General features: G+C 43.4%; 1 protein-coding gene across 1 annotated transcript; it reads left to right on the top strand.

The window, feature by feature from the left end:
* The first annotated feature begins 477 nt into the window (after nucleotides 1–477).
* LOC309540021 (uncharacterized protein) lies at nucleotides 478–13,336 on the top strand. Its single transcript, XM_082236600.1, has 3 exons — nucleotides 478–538; nucleotides 4,930–4,998; nucleotides 9,843–13,336. Exons 2-3 carry the CDS (start codon nucleotides 4,945–4,947, stop codon nucleotides 11,424–11,426), a joined length of 1,638 nt encoding a protein of 545 aa, XP_082092726.1. The 5' UTR covers nucleotides 478–538; nucleotides 4,930–4,944; the 3' UTR covers nucleotides 11,427–13,336.
* Nucleotides 13,337–13,579: the final 243 nt, after the last annotated feature.

Consider the following 13,579-nt stretch of genomic DNA (forward strand, 5'->3'; position numbering starts at 1 on the left):
TGTGACAATAGCCAGGCTAGAAGATTTGATTATGGAGCATCACACAAAAAAATAGCTATTAAATGGTAGGCTGACATGTAAGTTAACCGGATCAGGAGTGCCACTAAAATTTTACCTTTCAGTTAGAATGCACCTGAATATCTCAAAAGGAAAAACGTAGGTAAAGGAATATAGTAATCACAGAAGCGGGGATTTGCCTGGCATTCATAATATATATTATCTTGCAAAAACAAGCCATGGAATATACTTATCTAGCATTCTGCCTGAGTGGGGAAGAAGTGGAGAATTTCAATTTAGTGCAAAGGCACATAATCATTTCAAGGACAAAAGGGGGGGGATTAGTGGGTTTTTGCTTAAGACCCTGTGTGAAGTCACAGTTAAGTTGCTAGGCTTTGATTGGTTGCCTAGAAGCTAAAACACGATTTAAATTCTTGCAGGGTACTTCCGTGGGTCCTTACCTCAGAGAACTGAGGCACAGAGGCATCAAAAAAACATCACTAATGATTTTAAGATTGTTCACTGCAGCACAGCAAAGAAGGTAAGTGGAACGTGCTTTACTTTGAAACAGACGGTTTCTCGCTGAATTTATTTAATTTTGTAAAACGACAAACAATGTATACATATCAAATATTTCCTACAACCAATACAGTGATCATTTGTATGAGTGCATTGATGTTTAGCAGGTAGCAAAGCTGCTTTAAAAAAAAAAATCAACAATTTTGCATAGGAAGGTTAACAGCAATTAGCATTCTGTGGTTTACTGGAAGGAGGTAGAGGTACTTTGCAAATTTATCACACAATTATATGTATCATCAGTTTACATGATCATTTCTACTCAGCAGGCAGAAATCTCAACAGCTTCAGCTTTTCCCAGCAGGGAGAAGTTGTGAAGAGGGATGCTCCCTGTTGAATTTCTGTTTGCTGTAAATGCAGATAAAGGCACAGGAGCCATATTTTTTTAAAAATGTGGCATCCTCGGATAAGGACAGGTTGGTAGGAGATCATCACTATGGCAATAGCAGCCCCTGTGCTATGGTCCATTCAGAAGGTTCCAGGTTCCATCTCTGGCATCGCCATTGAAAAATAAACTTTCTCAAGTAGCAGAACTGGGAGAGATACCTGCTTAATGCGGACACCACCAGAGCAAGCAATTCTGGATCAGAAGAAGCAATGGTCTTACTTAGGTCTACAATATGTTGTTGCTGTTTCGTCGTTTAGTGGTGTCCGACTCTTCGTGACCCATGGACCAGAGCACGCCAGGCACTCCTGTCTTCCACTGCCTCCCGCAGTTTGGTCAAACTCATGCATGATATGTATGATATCAAATGCATTATTGCATCTAAAATGTCTCTGGGTTGTTGTTGTTGTTTTAATAAAAATGCAAATAGCATCAGCTGGTGGTGCCGACATTGGGACAGAGGTGAAATGTAACTCTTTCCTCCCTCGCTGTGGTCTTGAGGAAAATCCCCCCTTTGGATGCTGCTCATTGACAACACTCAGGGACTTCCCCTCCAAAGCAAATGCTGGCTTCAGGAGCAGGATTCTCTTCATGACCACAGCAGGGGAGGAAAATGTTAACTTTTCCCACTGTGTGTGCTGCAATGTTGATAATTATCAGGCTCCCCATGATGCTATTTGACTTTAAAAGTAAACACACACACACACACAGTCTCTGCACATGAAATCCATGTCTAGATTGCATTGGTGGTGCTAGACAGGGGGCAAGCAGCCCCCACAAGCAATGAGCTCATCCCCCACATGCCCTCCATTTCTGAATTCCTACCAGTTCAGGTTCAATGTGTTACCATTAGTATAAAGGTAAAGGTAAAGGGACCCCTGACCATTAGGTCCAGTTGTGACCGACTCTGAGGTTGCGGTGCTCATCTCGCTTTATTGACCGAGGGAGCCGGCGTACACTTTCCAGGTCATGTGGCCAGCATGACTAAGCTGCTTCTGGCAAACCAGAGCAGCGCACGGAAATGCCGTTTACCTTCCCACCGGAGCGGTACCTATTTATCTACTTGCACTTTGACGTGCTTTCAAACTGCTAGGTTGGCAGGAGCAGGGACTGAGCAACAGGAGCTCACCCCGTTGCGGGGATTCGAACCACTGACCTTCTGATCGGCAAGTCCTAGGCTCTGTGTCCCTTATTACCATTAGTATACGAAGCCCTTAAATACTTGGGACCAGTTTACCTACAAGATTGCCTTACTTGTTTGTTTGTTTTTGTCCACCTAGAAATATACTTTGCTCCTGCTGTGCCCTCCAGAATTCCCCCCCCATTTGTTTTTTGAGTTTGATTTGATATCCCGCTTTGTCACTACCCGAAGGAGTCTCAAAGCGGCTAACAATCTCATTTTCCCTTCCTCCCCCACAACAAACACTCTGTGAGGTGAGTGGGGCTGAGAGACTTCAGAGAAGTGTGACTGGCCCAAGGTCACCCAGCAGCTGCATGTGGAGGAGCGGAGATGCGAACCCGGTTCACCAGATTACGAGACTACCGTTCTTAACCACAACACCACGCTGGCTCTCTAATAGGTTTTGAGTGGGGGAGTTACCCAGGTTTAGTGGCAGGAAGCTTACCACATTAAGATGTGGCCATCTGATTCAGTGACTGATACTACAAAGAATGCAAACTTTAGATTTCATTAAAACTTGGTTCATCTCGGGTTCCCCTTTCTAAAGGTTCCTCTGAAGTATCTGCTTACATTTCCATTTGGAACATATGGACATAGGGAGCTACATTATATGGAATCAGATCCTTGGTCCATCTAGCTCAGTATGGTCCACACTGACTAGCCATGACTATAAGACTTTGGACCAGGGTCTCTCCCTGCCCTGCATGAAGATGCTGGCAATGGAAAATTGGGATGCAGATGTTCAACCACTGAACTGTGGCCCTTTGGGTAATGCTTACCAACAAAACCCTCTTGACTCCCTTGGCGATTGCTTGTGAATCACCCACCCGTCTGTGGAAACTGTAAAAACCAAAAATGGTTTGAAAAGAATTTCTCAATAGGTACATTGGTTTAAACCATGCACAATAATTGACTCTTAGCTATTTTCAAAAGAGAACATTGGTTTCCCCCAGCCCTCCTTTTTTACCATATGGAATAGTGGACTTTCTCATGTGTCTGGAGATTTCCCCTGTAGCTTTCTTTCTTTCTTTCCAGCCACAGAAGGAGAGCATTTTCTCCACCTAAATGGGGATGTCACACTCATGACCGAAGGAAACCCATTATTATGAGTTTTCTGCCTCCCCTGTGGTTTTGCAACGCCTAGAACCCTGTGCTAGCTGGGAAATGCCCAGCTAAGATTGCCCTTTGCTTCATGCAGAATCCTCTAGTCAGCCATAGAAGTTATGATTAACCAACTGATGTGGCTTCTCTGGTCTTGGGTGGCACATCAAGCCCCAGGCCTGGTGTCAATAATTGAGGCCTAGATGTGTACATTTAGTGCTCTGCTGCTAGAGAACAAAAAAAAAGGAAAGCAAAAAACCTCTGCCAGCTGCAGCAGTGTTTATTGTTACCCCTGCCAGATGTTTTCAGCGTAATTTACACTTTTGGAAGACTGGGCAGTGAACATTAATCAGTCTAAAAAGTGACTAGGTTTGTTTGTCATTGTGTCACTCTCTCAACACAAGAAAGGAAACCTAGATCCTGGACTTTGCAAGGAAAATGTATTATTACTCAGGCAGTAAAATTATTACTCTGTATCATATTAAATAGTCTCAACAGGCTTATTGAGACCGGCAGGTGAGCAACAAAGAGGATTTTATAGGATTGCATGCAAATACCCTGCACTTGCAACATACAGTTCTCACCCTAATTCCCGTCAAATATTCTAGAGAGAGGAAATAACAGATTAGGAGCCCTCACAGTCAGAGCTCAGTTTCAGCCACCCAGGGGGCTCTGTCCTATATATAAACGACATGGTAGAAGCAAGGACTTAATGTAATTGTGAGGGCTACATTTTGCATTCAGCAGACTTCTACATTTCCAAGAATTCTGTCCCTTTTTGGAGAGGCTGGTATATTTTCAGACGGGTAGTGGCTTGTCTCAGAATAGTACTGCCACCTTTCAGGGAGCCCAGGGAGTCTGTGTTACACGTAATGATGTGCCAAACTCTGTTCTTCGTTGTCTCTGATTCAAAATATGAGGTAAAAGGCAAAAAAAGAGTAGAGGTAAAGGACCCCAGGATGGTTAAGTCCAGTCAAAGGCGACTATGGGATTGTGGCACTCATCTTGCATTTCAGGCCAAGGGAGCCAGCATTTGTCCACAGACAGCTTTCCGGGTCATGTGGACTAAACAGCTTCTGACGCAACGGAACACCATGACGGAAACCAGAGCACACGGAAATGCCATTTACCTTCCCGTCGCAGCAGTTCCTATTTATCTACTTGCACTGGTGTGCTTTCCAACTGCTAAGTTGGCAAAAAAAGAATTCAAAATATAAACAATAATAAACAATAAAATAAAATTTTATTTTTTGAAATGAAATGAAGCCTACGGTAAGATGGAAAATAATGTTCATTTTTGTATACGTCCACTTTATTTATATTTGAAAAAATTATCCTACTTTTTCTAATTTCAGAGGCTTCGATCAGATCCTCAAAACTAATCTTACATAACACATCTGCTTTTATACTTGTTGCATAGTTGTTCTGTTGGGATTTTTATATACTTCAACTGAGGGTGCTATTTGCATTCTATGGCAATATTATAATGTCAGTTTTGATTGTTGGTCAATATGAATAATACTTTTTCGTTATTTAGTTATTTCCCCTAATGGTTCACTTGTTGGTTCTTCTGGCATAGCCCCCCTGCCCCAATGCAACCTATATGAGCCTTCCTTGTATATCTCTGCTATGTAATTAAATACTCAGTGTTAGTAGTGAAATATATAATACATTTTCCATTTCCTCACAGAAAGCAATCCCAAGCATGAAGACTCTGCTTTTGCTGATATATATCATTGGTATAGCCATTGCTTCCCCGGTAAGTATACAAAATATGAAAAGTCTTAACACCAGATAAATAAAAGTTTTAAGGAACGTTCCTAGCTTCTGCTCAGCCTACAAGAGCAGGTCTTTCATGACTGAACATTGCCTTCCGCCTTGCTTTCTTTCACAGCTAAGTTCTGTTGGATGCAATCCAAAATGCTTCAGTCTTTAAACATCTTAAGAGTCCTGCAAATTGCAATACTTGCCTGCTTGAAAACTAGCTGGCTTGCATAAGTTCTTTGCAGAAAATGGACTTAATTCTTTGGGAAACCCAGGAGTTCCATGGTAGCGCCTTTCAACAAGAATGGAAAACCTGTTCATTCTGACATGCTATTGACATCCATTTGATGGACTTTGCTATTTTACCCACAATCACAGAATCATAGAGTTGGAAGGGACCACAAGGGTTATTTAGTTTTCTCCCTGCAACGCAGGAATCTTCTGCCTAATGTGTGGCTCAAACACATGAACCTGAGATAATAATAATAATAATAATAATAATAATAATAATAATAATAATGTACCCCGCCCATCTGGCTGGGTTTCCCCAGCCACTCTGGGCAGTTTCCAACTGAATATTAAAAACAATACAGTGTCAGACATTGAAAACTTCCCTAAACAGGGCCGCCTTCAGTTGTCTTTTAAAAGTAAAATAGTTGTTTATTGCCTTGACAACTGCTGGGAGGGCGTTCCACAGGGCAGGCACCACTACCAAGAAGGCCCTCTGCCTGGTTCCCTGTAACCTCACTTCTCGCAGTGAGGGAACCACCAGAAGGCCCTTGGAACTGGACCTCACTGTTCAGGCTGGACGATGGGGGTGGAGACACTCCTTCATGTATACTGGACCGAGGCCATTTAGGGCTTTAAAGGTCAGCACTAACACTTTGAATTGTGCTCGGAAACATACTGGGAGATTAAGTGTGTCACGCTCTACCGTCTGAGTCATCTCAATTTCTTCAGTTTTCTTTTTTAGCTGTGTATCATATATTGCATTCAAATTGTTTTAATCTTATCGATTGGTTTCTAGGTATGTTTCTTGTTGTTGACTGCTACTTGGAGTGTGACTGCAGAACAGCAGGATATAAACAATAGCTGACTAATGGGCTTCCTGGCCCTTCTGCAGTGTATATTTAAAGCGGTATCAAACAGTCATAGTTTCCCTATCCCTAAGAATACTGGGAACTGTAGCTTGTTAAAGTTACATTCCTTGGTGTGGTTTAACAACCAATTCCTCTTCCCAGGGAACTCTGGGAATTGTAGTTCTGTGAGGGGAATAGGTGCCCCCTAACAACTCTCAGCACCCTTAACAAACTACAATTCCCAGGATTCTTCGGCTAAAGTGGTATGATGTTGCTTTAAAAGTACAATGCAGATGGGGCCATATACTGCCTTTCTGCTCAGCATCAATAGCACTTTACAAAAAGAGACAAGTACGGTATACAAAATACAACCAATAATGGCAAATAAAAAGAAGCCTAAAACAGCAGCAAAAAGTTTAATAAAGCCTTTAAAATCTTTATAACAAAAAGAAGTTACGATAAAATGGGCAGTCGATTTTGGTTATAATATTGATTATGATAACTGGGTAAAGTTATGGAATGAAGGTGTGAGGTTTGCGGCGAGTTCTACTTTAAAAGAAAATTTAATGAAAATGATGTACCGGTGGTATATCACTTCGGTTAAACTAGCAAAAATGTACAGAGTGAGTAACAAAGCTTGTTGGAAGTGTAAATTAAAAGATGGTGAATTTTTTCACATGTGGTGGACATGTGAATTGAATTGAATTGAATTGAATAAATTTATTACGGTCATAGACCAGAAGAAAGGAAAGAAAAAAAAAAACATAAAAGGCAGCAATAATTTACAAGGGAATGATGGTGTCAGTTAAAAGTTGTAAAATTATACATAAAAACAACACACACACACACACACACACACACACACACACACATATACATACTCATATATGCACTACAGTATATGTATGGGCTTAAAAAAGGGGGGGGCTTATCCAGGGGTCAGATCTTTTACTTTTTTACAGCTAATGCCCTCCGCTTGATCGCGGCCGCAGAAAACTTGGCCACTTTCAATGTTACTTCTGGGTTTTTGTCTCCTAGTAGGATTTTCAGCCGCTGAGATTCAGATCGACCTGGAAATTTCTGAACGATAGGGGAGATAAACAGTAACCTGATATCCCCGTAAAGGTCGCAGTGTAACAGCACATGTGAAGCCGTTTCCACCTCCTTCAGACCACATGGGCAAACTCGTTCAGCATAGGGTGTGCCCTCGTATCTGCCCTTTAGTAAGGCAGATGGCAATACATCAAATCTAGTAAGGGTAAACGCCCGCCTATATTTTGCGATTTGTAGGTCCATCAAATATGGGGTTAGGTTAAACCCTTTTCCATAATCTTGGATAGCTGGATATTTATCTATCTTGCTCATATGGTCCTGAAGCTCTACATCTCCTATTCGCTGGCTCACCATCATTTTAGCCTTTTCAAAGCCTGAGGCTATAAGTTCTTGTGAGGAAAGCCCCAGGCCCCTCAATTTTTCATAGAGCGACAATCTCCATTTAGACTGGAACGGGTCTAGTAGAGTCAATGGAGCCACTCCCACTGGGAAAAATATGAGTTTTAGCCAGAAGTGAATCTTCAGGATCCATATCCTGGCATTAATAGGGAGTTGGCCAACCTCCAGCCTAACGGCAGTGTTAGAGACACAGGTAGGTAACCCTAGTAGGGAACGATAAAATTTAGTTTGTACAGATTCCAGGGACTTGAGTTTTTGACAATTAAATATCTGGGTGCCATACGTCAATTGTGGAAGTATTTTTGCAACAAAGACCTGGGAGGCAGCGGGAACATATTGACCTCCTTTTCTGTAAAAGAATCTTATGATAGCTCTGGAAGATCTTTGCGCATTTACAATGGAATTCTTAATCTGATGGCACCAAGATCCCTTCTCATCAAAAATTATTCCAAGATATCTAAAAGATGTTACTTGCTCAATAGGTTGGTTATTAATTTTCCATTTATGTCGGAGTTTTCTCTTGGAGAACACCATAATTTTTGATTTGGTGTAGTTTATTATTAGGTGTTCAACTTCGCAATACTCTGTAAGAGCTCGTAAAAGTTTTCTTAGACCCACACAAGAGAAGGAAATAAGTGCCGCATCATCCGCGTACAAAAGGACCGGGATTGGTGTATTATTTAGATTTGGGGAATGAGTACTTGCTTCCTCCATCTTTCCGACTAAGGAGTTTATATAGAAGTTAAAAAGAATAGGGGCAAGAACACAGCCTTGCTTGACACCATGGGAACTTTGGATTTCCTTTGATAGGTTCCCATAACGGTCGCATCTAACACGGATCCGAGTATTTTCATGTAGTCTACGGATAAGAAGCAAAAGACGTCTATCGATGTTTGTGACATTTAGTTTTTCCCAAAGTCTGTGCCGGGGTATCGAGTCGAAGGCTGATTTGAAATCTATAAAGGCTACATAGAGAGAGCCTCCTTTCTTTGAGGTGTATTTCTCCACTAGATGTTGCAATACCAGTCCTTGGTCTAGAGTTGATCTATGTGCCCTGAAACCAGCCTGGGCTTCCTTTAGGATGTGCTCCTGTTCCAGCCAGTCCGCAAACTTTTCACGTAAGTGAGTTGCATAAAGTTTGCTGATGATGCTTAAGAGACTGATTGGTCTGTAATTGGCTGGATCAAGTTTACAGCCTTTCTTGAATATGGGAACGATGATTGCCAATCCCCAGTCCTCTGGTATTATTGCTGTTTGATCTATGCTGGTGAAAAGGGTGGCAAGGACTGGGGCCCACCAGTCAATATTGGCTTTGAGAAGTTCAGGAGAGATGTTATCTGCTCCCGGGGCTTTTCTGTATTTGAGTGCCTGAATAAGCCTCCTAATCTCCGCAACCGACACCGGAGGCCACTCATCACCTGCCGCACACTGTATTAGTGGCTGTGTCAAAGGCAGAGCTGAATATGAAGATTGGAAAAATGCCTCCCAAGTCCCTGCAGGTATAGTATACACATGTGGTGGACATGTGAAAAAATGAAAAAATTCTGGGACATGATTTATAACGAAATGAAAAAACTTTTTAAATACACTTTCCCAAAGAAACCAGAGGCTTTTTTTGCTAGAGATAATAGGGGATGAATTAAGAAAAGAGGATCATAAATTATTTATGTACGCCACGACCTCCGCTAGGATTCTAGTGGCTCAAAAATGGAAAACCCAGGAAATCCCAACTTTAATGGAGTGGCAGACGAAAATGTTTGAATACGTAGAATTGGCGAAAATGACCTACAAGATTTGGAACCAAAAAGTAACAAAGTTCGAAGAGGAGCGGAGTAAATTTGTTGAGTACATACGGAATAATTGTAGAAGCTTAAAGACTGAAGCAGGGTTAATATAAATATTGTGACGTGGAAAGAGTGTAAATAAGAATCTGTAAGAGAGGATGTTAATTGTGAAAGCCAATGTAGGGAAGGAGGGAAGTCCGGGCGCGATAATGCGCATGGTAAATAAGTAGACCCAAAAATGTTGAATGTAAGAGTATATGCTTTATTTTTGTTTTGAAAAATCAATAAAAAGCATTAAAAAAAATATCGGGGGGGGGATACACCTTTGCCTAGCGCTAGAAAGGTAGGAAATGTTGGCCCTGGTGAGTTTCATAAATGTCCTGGTACTTAGGAGCAATTAGTGAATGTATTGGTGTCAATATGGCAGGATTTAAACTGACTACCTCCTCCTTTTTCTGGAGATTCCATATATACCTTTGAATTGACTTAACACACTGATGTTTTATTTTGCTTCCATGTGACAGATCCAGAGAAGTGGAATTCTATTCAGGAGAGGCTATGAGGCCAATAATGCAGATAAAGGAGTATTAGAGACCAGCTCTGCCGTTACGAATGGGAACCAGCAGAATGAAGATGAGGGTCACCAGGAAGGAGAAATATTTCTGGATCTCACCAAAGAATATGCCATTCCTGAAGAAGTTTCTACAGCCGATCCTATCCGTTCCCAAGGAGGCTATCCTCATGAAACCGAGAGCCTGTTGCTCCATGAGGACAACAGCTTTGTGCAGGCCAAAGGCCACAGTCAGCCCAACACGGAAAAACCCAGGGAGACCTATGTTGAATATCCAACAGAGAAAGAGGTTGACAGCCAGGATGTAGCGCTTCTCAAAACGATTAGCAATGCGGAACAAAATGGCTCACAGCATTTGAGAGAGAAGAATGCAGTTCATGCTCCAGTGTTGACCACAAGGGAGTCCATCGTTTCGGAAGCAGCTCTGTTTGCTGGCAAACAGCACATCAAGGATTTCGAGGCCAGCCGTGAGTTTGACGTGAGAAAAAATGTCCCTTATCATCTGAACAGCTACCATTTCAGTGATGAAGGCATGCAAGGAGATGACCCAGGTCGTACTGATGACTCTGAGTCTAGTCAGCAGGTGGAGAGCCAGAGCAATTTCAGTCAGCAGCCTGGAGAACCAAATAGTTCAAGTGGTTCAAACGAGGAAGAGGTGAAACAGGCCAGCACTTCAGGGAACTCTGGAAGCCCAGAGTACTCCAATGGGTCCCCTGACTCCAGCAGTTCCAGTGACTCTAGTGACTCCAGCAGTTCTAGTGATTCCAGTGACTCTAGCAGTTCCAGTGATTCTAGTGACTCCAGTGATTCTAGCACCTCCAGTGACTCCAGCAGTTTCAGTGATTCTAGTGACTCTAGTGACTCCAGCAGTTCCAGTGATTCTAGTGACTCTAGTGACTCCAGCAGTTCCAGTGATTCTAGTGACTCTAGTGACTCCAGTGATTCTAGCACCTCCAGTGACTCCAGCAGTTCCAGTGATTCTAGTGACTCTAGTGACTCCAGCAGTTCCAGTGATTCTAGTGACTCTAGTGACTCCAGTGATTCTAGCACCTCCAGTGACTCCAGCAGTTCCAGTGATTCTAGTGACTCCAATGACTCCAGTGATTCCAGTGACTCCAGCAGTTCCAGTGACTCTAGTGGCTCTAGCAGTTCCAGTGATTCCAGTGACTCCAGCAGTTCCAGTGACTCTAGTGACTCCGGGAGTTCCAGTGACTCTAGTGACTCCAGTAGTTCCAGTGATTCCAGTGACTCTAGCAGTTCCAGTGACTCTAGTGACTCCAGTGATTCCAGTGACTCTAGCAGTTCTAGTGACTCTAGTGACTCCAGTGACTCCAGCAGCTCCAGTGACTCAAGTAATACTTCTGAGACTAGTGATTCCAGTGACTCTAGTGATTCTAGCAACTCTTCTGACTCCAGTGACTCCAGTGGGCAAAGTGATTCCAGCAGCTCCACTGATCCCACTGATTCTGATAGTTCCAATGACAGCAGCACCTCCAGTGACTCTAGTGATTCCAATAATTCTAGCACTTCCAAATAAGTGAGATACTGGTGCCACCCATAGATACTGGTGCCACCCATAGATATCAGTACTAATAAGGCAAATTGGTAGAATTTGGGACAAAATTGCAATAGGGGGAGTGAAAGGAGACAGCAGGTCCTGTAGTACTGAGGCAATATTTTGTGGTGTTCCAAAGCGCCTTTCACAATTGAAATGGCTGCCTTCCTCCGCGAGGCACGGAAGGCGAATGTGATTATTCTGTCTAAAGATGAATTTCCAACCATTTCAAATGGTGCATGAACCCTGCTCAGTTGTATGAAGGGGCAGTAAAGGAGCTTTGTCATTGTTGTCACGTGGCTCCTTCCAGCTTCCCACGCATTCGGTACCAATGTTTGCAGCATGGAGCCTGCTGTACTCAGGGGGTCTCCTTGCACAATTTAGAACCTTGATTGTGCAGGAACCGTGCATGAGAGGAGCTGGAAGTGACATGTGACAACCGTGGTGGACCTCACAGCCACATTGGACTACATATCCCCTTCACATATCCATGAGCAGATTTTGAGTGTCTTCTATCCTGATCGTTCTCTTGACTTGGCCACAGCAAAATGGAGGGCAACCTCTAAAGAAGAAACATTTGCCATCATTATGAAACTACATTTCTCTAGGGCAGGAGGGAGAAGCATCTCCACCTACCTTTCTGAGCAACCTTCCAGGAGCCACATGTCATTGGTGGGCGTGGCCAGAGGCAAAAGTAGGTGGCGCAATGAATGACGATTTCCCTTTTATACAACAGGCTGGGTTTCCGCAGCCACTCTGGGTGACTTCCAGCAAAATATTTAAATACAATAATTCATCAAATATTAAAAGCTTCCCCAAACAGGGCTGCCTTTAGATGTCTTCTAAAAGTCAGATAGTTGTTTATTTCCTTGACATCTGGTGGGAGGGCATTCCACAGGGCGGGGGCCACTACCGAGAAGGCCCTCTGCCTGGTTTCCTGTAACCTCAGTTCTTGCAGTGAGGGAACCGCCAGAAGGCCTTTGGAGCTGGACCTCAGTGTCTGGGCTGAACGATGGGGGTGGAGGCGCTCCTTCAGGTATACTGGGCTGAGGCCATTTAGGGCTTTAAAGCTCAGCACCAACACTTTGAATTATGCCCAGAAACGTACTGGGAGCCAATGTAGATCTTTCAGGACTGGTGTTATGTGGTTCGGCGCCTTGGCAAGTTTAGGGCTCAAAGCGCTCCAGTCCCCTTGTGCAACAAGCCAGCTTTGAAAATCACCAGACTTCTTGTGGAAATGAAAGTGATAAGGAAATCCACCAGAAAGTGTGGGAGAACTATGGAGTGGTGGGGGCCATATAACCTCCATGCAGACAAGTCAGAATGAATGCTCAGTAAACAAAGTGGGCATTGTATGCAGAAGCCTTTTGCAAACAAATTAGGACACATGCTCAGTGAGTGGTTCATCTGCAGGTACCTGTCAGGCTTCAGGGAATCTGATCCCTCCCCTGGTGGGCAGCCAAGAAGCAGATAACAGGAAGAGTTCTTACCAAGTCCTTTATTCAATATACCTCTCCATCCCAGCAATGGCGCTTCTCTGAGTAAAGTCCCACCCCCTCCATCTCTCCTATTGTACGTCATCCCTGCATCGGCTGATCTGTGCTTTCTGCCTCTGAGTTTTCTGTTCTAGTACTCTTGATGCACGCCGGGTTCCAGGAGGAGCAGGGTCAGGAATGCTTTCTAATGATAATGTGTCAGCCAGCTGCTCCAGCTCTGCTGCTTCCCACCTTACTCTTCTTTTTTCTCCCAGCTTTTCCCCTCTTCTCTCTCAGAGTCATGACCTTCTGCAAACCACTGTTGTAAATCTATATAGTGGTACCTCAGGTTAAGTACTTAATTTGTTCCGGAGGTCCGTTCTTCACCTGAAACTGTTCTTAACCTAAAGCACCACTTTAGCTGCCACCACACTGCCGGAGCACGATTTCTGTTCTCATCCTGAAGCAAAACAAAGTTCTTAACCCGAGGTACTATTTCTGGGTTAGCAGAGTCTGTAACCTGAAGTGTATGTAACCTGAAGCGTATGTAACCCGAGGTACCACTGTACTAGCCTCCTCTTCTCAAGATGGTTCAGGAGAAGGAGGGTGGGATGTCTCCACCATAGACACCATAGACTCTGAGGTCCAGTCCCTGACAGT

This window comes from Podarcis vaucheri (genome assembly GCF_965113315.1).
Source record: "Podarcis vaucheri genome assembly, chromosome: 9".
Lineage (NCBI taxonomy): Eukaryota > Metazoa > Chordata > Lepidosauria > Squamata > Lacertidae > Podarcis > Podarcis vaucheri.

Bases quoted from the DNA above. Each gene is read 5' to 3' on its own strand.
- LOC309540021 (XM_082236600.1), top strand. From the start codon at position 4,945: ATGAAGACTCTGCTTTTGCTGATATATATCATTGGTATAGCCATTGCT. The intron at 4,999-9,842 runs GTAAGTATACAA...TCCATGTGACAG, and splicing joins GTATAGCCATTGCTTCCCCG to ATCCAGAGAAGTGGAATTCT.